The sequence below is a fragment of the Hippocampus zosterae genome, chromosome 9 (genome assembly GCF_025434085.1).
Source record: "Hippocampus zosterae strain Florida chromosome 9, ASM2543408v3, whole genome shotgun sequence".
In the NCBI taxonomy this organism is placed as follows: Eukaryota; Metazoa; Chordata; class Actinopteri; order Syngnathiformes; family Syngnathidae; genus Hippocampus; species Hippocampus zosterae.
The window spans coordinates 15,278,984-15,290,216 of record NC_067459.1 but is presented as its reverse complement, the minus strand read 5'-3'; the positions used below and the strand labels follow the sequence as shown (position 1 = coordinate 15,290,216).

The 11,233-nt window shown below is 41.6% G+C and overlaps 2 protein-coding genes across 2 annotated transcripts; both read right to left on the bottom strand.

Moving 5' to 3' along the window:
- Window positions 1-14: 14 nt before the first annotated feature.
- On the bottom strand, window positions 15-4,373 carry inpp1 (inositol polyphosphate-1-phosphatase). Its single transcript, XM_052075559.1, has 6 exons — window positions 4,187-4,373; window positions 2,640-2,855; window positions 2,488-2,548; window positions 1,883-2,083; window positions 1,632-1,806; window positions 15-1,230 (listed from the first exon to the last, which is right to left on the bottom strand). Exons 2-6 carry the CDS (start codon window positions 2,841-2,843, stop codon window positions 741-743), a joined length of 1,131 nt encoding a protein of 376 aa, XP_051931519.1. The 5' UTR covers window positions 2,844-2,855; window positions 4,187-4,373; the 3' UTR covers window positions 15-740.
- Window positions 4,374-5,121: 748 nt separating this feature from the next.
- LOC127607350 (bile acid-CoA:amino acid N-acyltransferase-like) lies at window positions 5,122-9,614 on the bottom strand. Its single transcript, XM_052075566.1, has 11 exons — window positions 9,387-9,614; window positions 8,240-8,446; window positions 7,999-8,098; window positions 7,338-7,528; window positions 7,091-7,263; window positions 6,493-6,609; window positions 6,189-6,274; window positions 5,965-6,058; window positions 5,806-5,886; window positions 5,594-5,729; window positions 5,122-5,439 (listed from the first exon to the last, which is right to left on the bottom strand). Exons 1-11 carry the CDS (start codon window positions 9,532-9,534, stop codon window positions 5,339-5,341), a joined length of 1,434 nt encoding a protein of 477 aa, XP_051931526.1. The 5' UTR covers window positions 9,535-9,614; the 3' UTR covers window positions 5,122-5,338.
- Window positions 9,615-11,233: the final 1,619 nt, after the last annotated feature.

The following is an 11,233-nucleotide window of genomic DNA, read 5'->3' as shown; positions in this document are numbered from 1 at the left end:
CGGCAGAGTGGATGTTTTCTTTTCTTTTAATGTTTTCAAACAGAATATGCAGAAATATTGTACAAATTTTATCTGACAATCATCAGGGGCTTTTGTTCCCTGGCTGGCAGACCATTTGAAGAGATCACTCTTGGGTAAGTTTCCCCTGCTTTCTTTGGTTTTTAAAGTAAAGATAATTTCCTCAATGCAACATTTTTGCCCTGGTTTGTATGCACGCACGCATAGACTGTTCACAATGCATATATCGGCAACATAAAATCATTATACATACATATTGTCGGTCAAACATGCTGTACTACAAATGGCTCATTGTTTGGATGACCAGTTAAAGGAAGGAAGTTGGCTTCGGTGATTGCAGGGTCTCCTTACAAGGAGATGTTGGAGAGGTGCGCATGACTGCACACAGCTCCATTCACTTGACATATTTATAGAATCTGACAGTTCTGATCAACAATGAAACGAGACTTTCCAGAGTTACAGGTCGGACTCCTGCTCTTCTTGAGGCCACATCGTCTTTCCGCTCCTCACACTATCAAGAGACTTTTTTTTTAACACGATCCAGTGGAAGACGTAATTAAAAGGAAAACTTCAGTCTTACGAACATAAAACATTCAATATTCACCCAAGTGAATACTCATTTACTTATTTGGTTAAAAATACAGTCACGTTGTGTATATTAAAATAACATCACCAGACCTTTCTCTACAATAGATCTGAGTGTGATATAGACACCAAATACACTACAGCTTTCCTCTCAGTGCCCCGATGATGCTGCTTAGCTGGGAACAGTCTCCATAAGCCACCAGGCCCCCGTAGTTGGCCCAGCGGTCAGCGCCTTTACCCTCAGCGCAAGGCTGGTGATAGGTAAGTTCTACCTTCGCCTCAGAACTGCACTTTAAACTCTTTGTCAGGTCTACCACACCCCCTCCGAGGGCTCGGAGCAGCGCGTGAGGTGCACAGGAGTCCCATTTAAAGGTGCTTCCTTCGGAGAGGACGTAGGCGTCGGCCAGGCCCTGAATGACGCACAATATTTTGTAGCCGGCTCCTGAGGCGTACATCAGTTTTTCTGGTCCGCACAGGGAGGCCAGAGTGTCTTTCACCACCTGCTTCTCGCTGGAGCTGAGCACCACAGACGGTGCCCGACGTCCTTCGGGTCCACTTTTGGGCTGTGACACTGAGCACACGTTGAGGTCGCCGTAGGAAACGCCCCAGAAGAGCTTCCCCTGCCAGCTGGAAACAAACGATTGAGTCAGAATATTATTCAGTGACATTACATCTGGCGTAAGATGACAAATGTTGCGAAATGAATCATGCTGTCTTCGATTAAAGCTTTCGACAAGAACCGACATGCAGGATGTTGACAAAGCATCTACAAAATTCAAAACTATTATTCAAAAAGCAATTGATGAGATGTCAATCAGATTTGTTTTATGTACTCTGTAATTATTAGTCAGTTCATCGCATTCAATTTTTGTATTTCAGGGGCTATGCAAAGAAAAGAATTCCTCTAACTCAACTACAAACATTTCTGCCTCACAACTGTCCAGCTAAGAAATGAACACCTTCTATTTCTTTTCATACTTGCATACTTTGTGGTTTTATGCAATAAGTACAACAGTCATGCAGCTCACCTTCCACCTGCAGGTTCTTTGTGGTTGAACGGCTGGTTGATGACACCCATGACGGGCTCGCCTGTGCTGCGGAGGTAAACCCCGATGAGGACAAGGGCACAATGCAGACCTGAAGGCGACAGGTGACCCTCCTCCACCACCTCCTCGCGGCCTTCTATGTACTGGCTGGTGGCATCTGAATCAACCAGACAAACACCTCAAGCCCATGTTGACGTTCCGCATGGCCGCAGCGTTGAAGACTAAGCGCTCACCGATGGGGTCTATCCAGATGCCGAGCTCGGAAGGGCTGAGCGGTACCGTTAGTCCGTCCGCACTGGTGTCGACCGTGGCCGGGTCTTGGTGGATGGCCCGTGCCAGGAGCGCCGCCGCCGTCAGGTTGCCGTCCAGCACCGCGGCCAGAAGCGCTGCAGTCTCCTCCTCGGTGCCGCGCACGGTTACAGTCACACTCTCACCTGCGAGGCAGACCAAGTGAGGCTTCAGTCATTGGACACATCCACAAGTCTTACATTTTTGAATTATTCTTTAACCCGCAGGAATACTCCCAAAAAGAATACTCTCAAGTCTACTGAAACCTTCCCTAAAAGTAATTTTACTCTCTTAAATTTAGCTATATCCTCTTAAATTATGTAAATACTCCTGGATGTACTGCAACACGTCTTAAAAGTTACCTAAATACTCTTTTTACGAATAAAGAAAATTAATGAATGATTGAAAATGTCATAAAAATAAGTACAAATTGTTGTTTGAAAATATATTCAACCACATGCAGAGTCCGTAGATTTTATTTGGTGATTTCTTCGCGTACCACCATTGGTTCTCGCGCCAGACTTTGAGAATCACTACTCTCGAAAATTACCAAGTCCATTTTCAAACTTGTTGGATTCTTCTCCGTGGATGAAGCCGACCATCTCAGGGAACTGAACACACAGACAGAGCACATCAATGAGAGGAACAAAAGCACAAATTGGTCACCCTGGCATCATTCCCGAGTGGAGGCCACCTCCATACCTGAGCGCCAACATCATGCCGGATCACCTCCTGAATCACAACATCCGCAAGCGTCTTGAAGTCCTGCACAAACTTCTTATTCTTATCATCTCCGGTCTTTTCTTGGACCAGGAGCTGGAAGAGGGCTGCCTCTTGCCTGCAGACGCGAGCCACATTGGCGGCTTTCTCCGACACCTGCAGCAGCAGCCTCAGCAGCCCGGCCATGTCTGGATCTCACTGAGGAGATTTTTAGTCAAAACAGAGCTGGAAAGTGTGACGTGGGGCTAATATGCTGGGCTAATTATAGCAGCAAATGAATACAGAGCATGTGGGGAAGCGGGGTGTTGCGATGGAAGGATGTGGGTCATTGCATCGCTAAATTTGCCACCAATCTCGAAGGCAATGTTTCCGAACCTTCATTAAGCCGAGGCACATCTGAGGAAAATCCCCATCCAGAGCCAGGTGATTTTTCTCGCAGTCTTTTAAAGGTCATCACCTTTTCAGTGAAGGTTCATTTATCCGTTTTCATAATTTTTACATGTTTAGTAATTCACAATGTTTCAGAAATGTTTAGCAATAGATATTCTCTATAAATGTCATTTTTTGTTCAAAATTTGTGGTATATGGAATCGATGATTGGATTTACATAATTTCCTCAAGGAAGTTTTGCTTCAGTTCTCGTATGATTCACTTTAGACTTGCCTACCCGCCTTAAATCTTTCTTTATTATTTTATCTGTGTTTTACTATTGGTCTTGGCTGTACAGTGTCCTTGAGTGTTGTGAAAGGCGCTTACAAATGTGATGTATTATTATTAGTCCGATGTGTTCAAAGGGGTTCGTCAAGAATCCAGAGGGTTCTTTGTACATTAATTGTAGTCAATAAACAATTATTTTAAGACTACTCAAATGGAACTGTATAGTTAACCCCGCCCCGCAGCCTTGATAATCTTTAATCAGGAATCACCTTTCTGAGGAACAGGTCCCAAACATCTCTACCAAGGTCAGCATCGACCACTTTCAAGGTCAAGTTTATTCCTTGAAAAATTCACACTACAACATTCATAGAATTACAGACATGAAATATAATAACGACAATTGCTATCATTTATCGAGTATTGTGAAACTGTTTCTCCGAATAGAAAATACTGACTGTTGAGCAAATATGTCACCTGTTTGTAGGTGGTACTATCGAACTTGCGACATGTTGTTTATGAGATTTCAAATCACTATGTAATAAATAAGATGGATATATTTTTGGAAAGCAACCCGTTCACATCAAATCTTAAATGTCACCCCATAGTGATAAGCCGAAATAACGGAGACAGTGCGTGACACCAAGGTGATACAGATAGATGAATAAATAATAAAATAGAGAGTTGGCGTTATGTTTTCTTAAGACGTCAACAGAAGAAACTGAAAAAGTTATTCGTCCTTCTGACGTTCACTCAGTTTGATGACCGATAATGAGTAATCGTTGTCCAACAATTACATCTGTCAGGGCGGCTAGGAAGTGTAACGTTAGCATAATTTTGGTTCACACGGGCAGCAAAGGAATGTAATCACTTACCAAAAACGCTTTTGAAACGCTGCCTTCTTGTTGTCTCGTCTTTTCCTGCTTGGTCAAAAAAACTTTTCACCGTCCCACGGGCACCGAATCGCGGATAATTTGATGTGAATTTGACGTTTGAATTCGTTATTGGTAATTTTTTTCGAGCTGCGCTCCTGATTCTTGACGTCAGATGCAGGAAGGCGGGGCGTGGTTCGTTCACATCCAGGCAACCCGGAAGTAAGTGAAGTAAGACATTCACAGCAAACAGGAAACGGTACAAATCCGATTTTCCAGCGAGCGTGTCAATTAGAAATGTTTGCAAATACGTCTCAAATTAATACAGTACCGTAGAAAAGTTTGTATATGTGACCAGTACCCCCACATGTCGCGGCCGATCATGTTAATGGTCTCTCACAATAATTATGAACAATGATTTAAAGGTAGGAAACAGATGTCTATATGCAACACTTTATTTCTATACTTCTCTGCAAGAATTTGCAAGCAATTTTTGGGAAAATAATTGTCAAAAGGAGAATTCCCACTTAATTTCTATATCAAAGATCATTTTGATTATTTCTCATGCTATGTTCAGAGTGGTTGACGATTTGGCTATAAGGCTTGAACTCAAAATCTACCATAATAACCATCTTGAGGGGCACCACCCACTTTGCCCCAACAGCAATTGCCAGTGGGTCACTACAATATTGTATATTCAAAGACAAAAGCCATCACTTGCTCTTCAACTAAAAGAACTTAACTTGGTTTGACTCCCTGCCATGTCTTCCTGTACTCCTGGAAGAATTCTTCTGGGATTCTCTGCAGTTCCGTCGTCACGGCCATCGTGATGTGGTCCATGTCATCAAAACCACAGAGGTCTTCACTGCCCAAGCCCTCTAACCTACTGAAGATGCAGAAACCTGTGCCCAAGAAAAATCCCAGATCCCAACAACCTTCACCGGAGAGTATGAGTGAGCCGGGTGGTGTCATGGAAGCGAATGCTTCTATGCCGGAATCAATCAATTCAAAGCTAAGCAAGTTGGACATGCTTGACTCACTATAAGAAGACACCCATGAGTTAACAAAGCATCCTAGAGTTTAGCCAAAAGCATATCATTATTATTATATTTTATATATTATTCTATATAATTTAGGCAACATCAGATGGAAAGTTCACGCCCTCAGATTTTTGTCCAAAAATTTCAGGATTTCCCTCCAAGATTCTTCCTGTGCAGCAGCATGGCTAACGATGTTGCCCCCCCACAGAGTAGGGACTGCAGGGGAACACAACAGGGCAGCAGTCAGTTATTTTGATCTTAGACTCACGTACATGGAAAGACACCTGTGGCATTGCAATCGAGTGTCTGATTGTTAATGCACCGCTTGAAAATAATTGTGCGAAACCAAATAGCAATTTGGAGATCTCACGTTTTTCTGGTTTGACTCTCCAAAAAGCCATTCTTGTGTGTGGTGCGTACGGAGGTTCAATCAGGTGGCCGGCGCCAGGATATGACAAACGGGTATACAGGTGGGATTTACTAGCTGTTTTCAGGACATCTTCAATCTGAAAAGCACAAAAACTGAGCTGCACTCATGTGCACACAAATCTACGTACTGTGAGGAAGTAGGCAAATATGTACAAGGTTTGAATTCTCTGTGCTGCTTAAAGCTTGGTCGTCTTCACCCAAAATGTACAGCAATGGACAGGCCAGGTTCTCTATCTGCAAGGATGGGACACATTTTAATATTTATTTATTTTTAATATGATTTCCAAATTACCAAGATAGTCTTCACATCACCTTCACTTGGGTCCCAGGGGAGTAGTTTTGGGGCAAACTCATGTCCTTAAAACAGATATAGCCTGCCGTATTGCGTGGCCAACATTTCTGGTCACTGAAAATAGGGATTTTAAGGAAAATGTCAGATCATTTGGGAAAGGTCATCTTGAGAGTCCATGAATCAACAACCCTAAGCAACAACGGTGGGTTTCTGCGACTTAAACTGTAAACTACATCCCAAATACCTTTCTGATGGTTGAGGCTTGCAAAAGGTTTGGATGATCTCTATATTGCTTCCTGCCATCCCATTGATACAAACCAAACAGGATGGCTGGAGAAGAGAGTCAAGTTTTTAATATTAGGCAAACAACATAGTCAATGGCTGATTTCTCATTGCTGAGATTGCATCTTGATGAATGTGTGCTATTTAAATTGGGCCTAAAACTGATGATGGCGGACCATGCCACACAGCGCATGAGAAACATGTTCGATTTGAATTTACGGAAATGGTGAACTAAGTGCGCAACTGTACATTACTGTGTGACGTACATTTACATCAGCGAGTGTGGCCGTTCGGAGGCTCAGGTAGACTCCGTAGCAGAGACTAATGACACCAATTCGATCGCCACAGATTTGAGGATGATCTCGAAGGATATCAATTGCTTTCTGGAGGAAAAAAAACAAGTAAACAAAATACACTCTGGTTAAGGTAGTAAAATAAGTGAAATTCTGTAAACTTGTGGTGTCATTTTGAAATGTCAATGGTGGTCATGTGCAGCATGCTGTTGTAAAAATGATCATTTCATACATTTATGTATAGAGAAAGAGAGAGAGAGAGAGAGAGAGAGAGAGAGAGAGAGAGAGAAATACATACTGTATCATCTTAATCTGCAAACAGTGTGCCTTTCCCCTTTTTCACTTAATTGGCCCTAAAAAATATTTTTGCGCGACATCCAATGCAACAATGTCACATTTCTGTGACTATAGGGTACCACATCCACTATATACAGTGTTTGGTCCCTGTACCACCAGTGTGGTTTCAGTTATGATATGACCCGCGATGAAGGTTTGACACCCCTGCTCTAAAGGAAGCCTTTTTTTCTCACACTTTGAACCCCTCCCGCCACCTAACTTAGGTACATCTTGCCTTCATATATGCATCTGTACTGTTAATATCAAGTTGGACTGTCAGATCCTTGTGTTCCATGTAGGCGATGGTGAAGCTGGCAAAGCCCCTGGATGCAGTCAGGGATGAGCGGTACTCCACTAGTCCTCCACCCATACCCCATAAGTCCAGCACGGCTGGAAACCTGCCCGGGCCTGCCAAGACAGAGCAACAAGATTAGAGGAAAGACACTTAAAAGAGTAAAATTTGTAATCACATTTGTGCTCACCCGGTGGTAAGAATAACGTTCCGACAACTCCGTTTTGGCGAATGTCTACTCTTTGAACACCTGGTGCCATGTACCAGCGCTCAGTGGTTGCAACAGCCAACTCAGTATTCTCTCTCTCTTTGGGAGTCACATGACCTTCCAGTAAAGAAATGTCCACGATGAATGGAGTCTCGACATTCTTCTTTTGCAATCTTTGCAAAAAAAAAAAAAAGAATAATTGTGTCATTTTCTACCCATTCCTGGTCGCAATACCAGTTTATCACGAGGTCTTGATAGTCCTGTGGACCACAGATCAAAAATACTTGATAAATGAAAAAAAAACGATTGATTCATCACTAAAAGAAACTCAACACAATTAACATACGCTGAGGCAAAATCATACAGCGATGTGCAAAGGTTTGAGGACACAATTTGAATTCGACTTCTAGCAATGTTAAATTAATATATAAATAATAAATATAAACATCATGTGCGCGCCTGTCAAATGACCAAACCCGGAAAACAAGTGAGGTGTCTAAGCCTTGAGGCATTGTGATGTTCCTTTCAGTCGACAGCTAGTGGCAGTACAACTCTGTCGTCACCGTGAGGATGTGGCAGCACAAGAAGCTAAGAACACAATACAAGACCATGACAAATGTGATATGTATTTTTGTGCACCTGCCTTAAACCATCTCTTCCTCCAGGAGCTGGCTGCAGCGCCCAGAAGAGACCCATTGGCTCACATCCCAAATACGAGCCACCCACAGAATGATCCCGTGCAACTGTTGAACAATTCACTATGCATTTATTTAAGAATCTAAAGCTATGCACATCATGTGTGTGAGCATGTTTCAGTATTAAAAGACATTTTACACAAATGCGATATACTGTCAATGAAGAGTATGTGTGAGAACATGACTCACGGTTGACGGTGCCATCTGCACTGGTCTTATAGTGGCCAAAAGCCTCCCACAGGTCACCTTCCTCACTGCGCATTTGTGCGCACAATGTAACCGGATACTGCGATGGCATAAAACCTGCCTTTATGCTGATTGGCTCATCCACTAGGCCGCGAGCTGGAGTGGCTGTCAGCGCAGGAGCTGGACTGGTATTGATCCTCCATCGCATTGCTGGTGGTGACAACTGTGTAATTCTCAGAGAGTCTGTACAAACTGGTCCATGCCTTATTTGGAGGAAAGTACCATTGGAAGTTTGGAATTTGATCAAATGCCTATGATAGATGGGGTACCTCAAGGGTCCATGCTTAGACCGCTTTTCTTCCACCTGTACATGTTACCCTTGTGTCAAAATCTTTGCTGGTGGAGAAAAGTGTGCCATGTTCAGAGAGTGTGTACCAAACAATGGTCTTAAAAAGCCCTTTGACAATTCACGGCTGATATCCAAAAAGTGTTTTTAATGGGTAAAATTCTGTAAGCGTCAATCAAAGATGTATTTGGCAAATGTCTTTGAAAGTAGTGATTTACGAAAGAAGCTATTGTTGTATTTCTCTTGTCATCATTATCAATTTCCTCTTTGATTTATCTCTAATATCCTTGGGAAAAAGTAAACACACCAAAAACCAGTTCTTTGCTTTGTGAAAGTCAGATGCTCTTTTGGCATCAACAGCAAACCGACCCAACAGACCAATTAGAATTGGGTCCATGTTTTTGAAGAAAGTTGTTTTGTATTGGGAATTACAAATCAATTCAAGTCCAAGAACATGTTTACATGAACGTGGTGTCGGAGAGGATCTCGCCACGTTTCTGCAGTAAGAGTTGGTTTCAATTATCAGCAAAAATTATGGCATTGGCGATTTGTATATCCCATTAAAAATGTATAACATCGTCCAAATACAGTACAGCAAAAATATTAAATTGTCAACTCAGCCGCATGTGATCAGGAGCAGTGCAAATTAAGAAATCAAGAACAACCTGAACTTAAACTTATCTGAAACCTGAGACTTGTACTGTCTCACTACCAATAATGAATATTAAATGTCTTTAGTTATTTATTATGTGCATGGCACACAAGACAAACATTTTTACTGTACACATTTGGTATTTCTCTTACCTACAGTACTATGCAACCAACAAGTTTTCCTGTGTAGGTCAACATGTGGAGTCAGTTGCTTTCCTATGAGATGCCGGTATGCTCCCGCTCGCATTTGAGTTCCAAACATCACAAAGGAAATGGACATCCGTGAAGAAACAAGAAGCATTACAGTGATATCCTCAAACTGGTTTCTACAGGCTCACTGAGTCCAAATGAGAGAATGATGGAGAATTTGATGTGACTTTTAGATTTAATTTTTTGCTTTATTCCACCTTCTTGACGTAAGGGCAGGAAGGCGGGCTGTGGCGCTTTCTCGTCCAGGTGACCACAAGGAATCGGGAAACTGGGGCGTGTGATGTTTACAAGTGCAAATCAGACCTTCCAGCTTCTTTCAACAAGAAATCGCTCGCTGCAGGTGCGTCTTAATAAATTAGAATATTGACACAAAAGGAAATTTATTTCCATACTGTGGTTCAATTCAGAAGAGATCAAAAGCCTCCATTTCTCCATTTGAAATGCTTTTCCAGGCCTTTACAGCAGACTCTTTTAGTTCATCCGAATTTCTGAAGATATACATTTATGCACATTGTATCTGATGTCAGGTCTGCGTTCATATGGGGATTTGCAGATGGCACATGAAATTGAAAAAACACACGTGTGTGATCTTCTCAATTTCTATTTATTAATGATATATTAAAATCCTTTTTGCACAAGCTTTTATGGGTCAACTTTAAAAACGAAAAATGAAAATATCTTAAAAATCTTATGTGCTGGGAAAAAAAAAGTAAAAACGTTTTCAAGTCATTATCATAAATACATTTCGGGACACGTCAAGCTATCTCAGATCAAAATGTGCAATTGACCAGTGTTACTCACACACTTTTGTAGCCAGGGATTTTGACGCAGGTCGAGCTCGGGGATAAATTGATAGACAAATTGGCCATTCGCCAGCATGGCAAATGTGAAAAATATTTACCTCGCCACACCCAGTCGTGGGTTGATGAATGTGGAGCTCATAACCTGAGAATATATTGCGAAAGGACCTTTCTAAATTGAAATCTCCCAAGAAATATTCACCGACCACCTGTAACATTATGACCACTTGCATAATATAACGATCCAGTATAAGAGCTGGAGCAAATATCCCCCTTACAAAAATAATAATGATCATTTTGAGTGATGTGTTTGTTATTGTGGTTATAGTATTAGGTGGTGTGCAAACCCAATTCCTATGAAGTTGGGGTATTGTGTTTAACTTAAATAAAAACAGAATTGAATGATTTGTAAATCATGTTCAACCTATATTTAATTGAATCCACTACAAAGAAAACACATGTGAGGTTCAAACTGATTTTGACGATACTATGGACTGGAGATGTTCCTTAAACTGTTTGACTATTTTTTCCCGCAGTTGTCCACAGAGAGCTGAATCTTGCCCCATCTTTGCTTGTGAATACTAAACAATTCAGGAAGCTCCTTTTATACTCAATCATAGCACACACGTGTTCCCAGTTTCCTATGGGATATTCTTAACAGGTGTTTGATGAGCATTCCTCAACTTTCTCCATCTTTTTTGCCACCTCTCCAAACTTTTTTGTAACATTTTGGAGCCATAAAAACAATGGTTTAATATAGGTTGAACACAATTTGCAAATCATTGTATTCTGGATTTATTTATGTATAACACAATCTCCCAGCGTCATTGGAATTGGGTTTTTAGAATTGCAGTTCAGCACATCATCATGACAGCTGTGTGTACTAAGTGTTAGAACATATGTGCATAGGTTATACAGTATTTAGTATGATTACATTTACAAAACATTTGCTTAGAAGTGTTATCTTGCAAAGAACCCATTTACTATGAG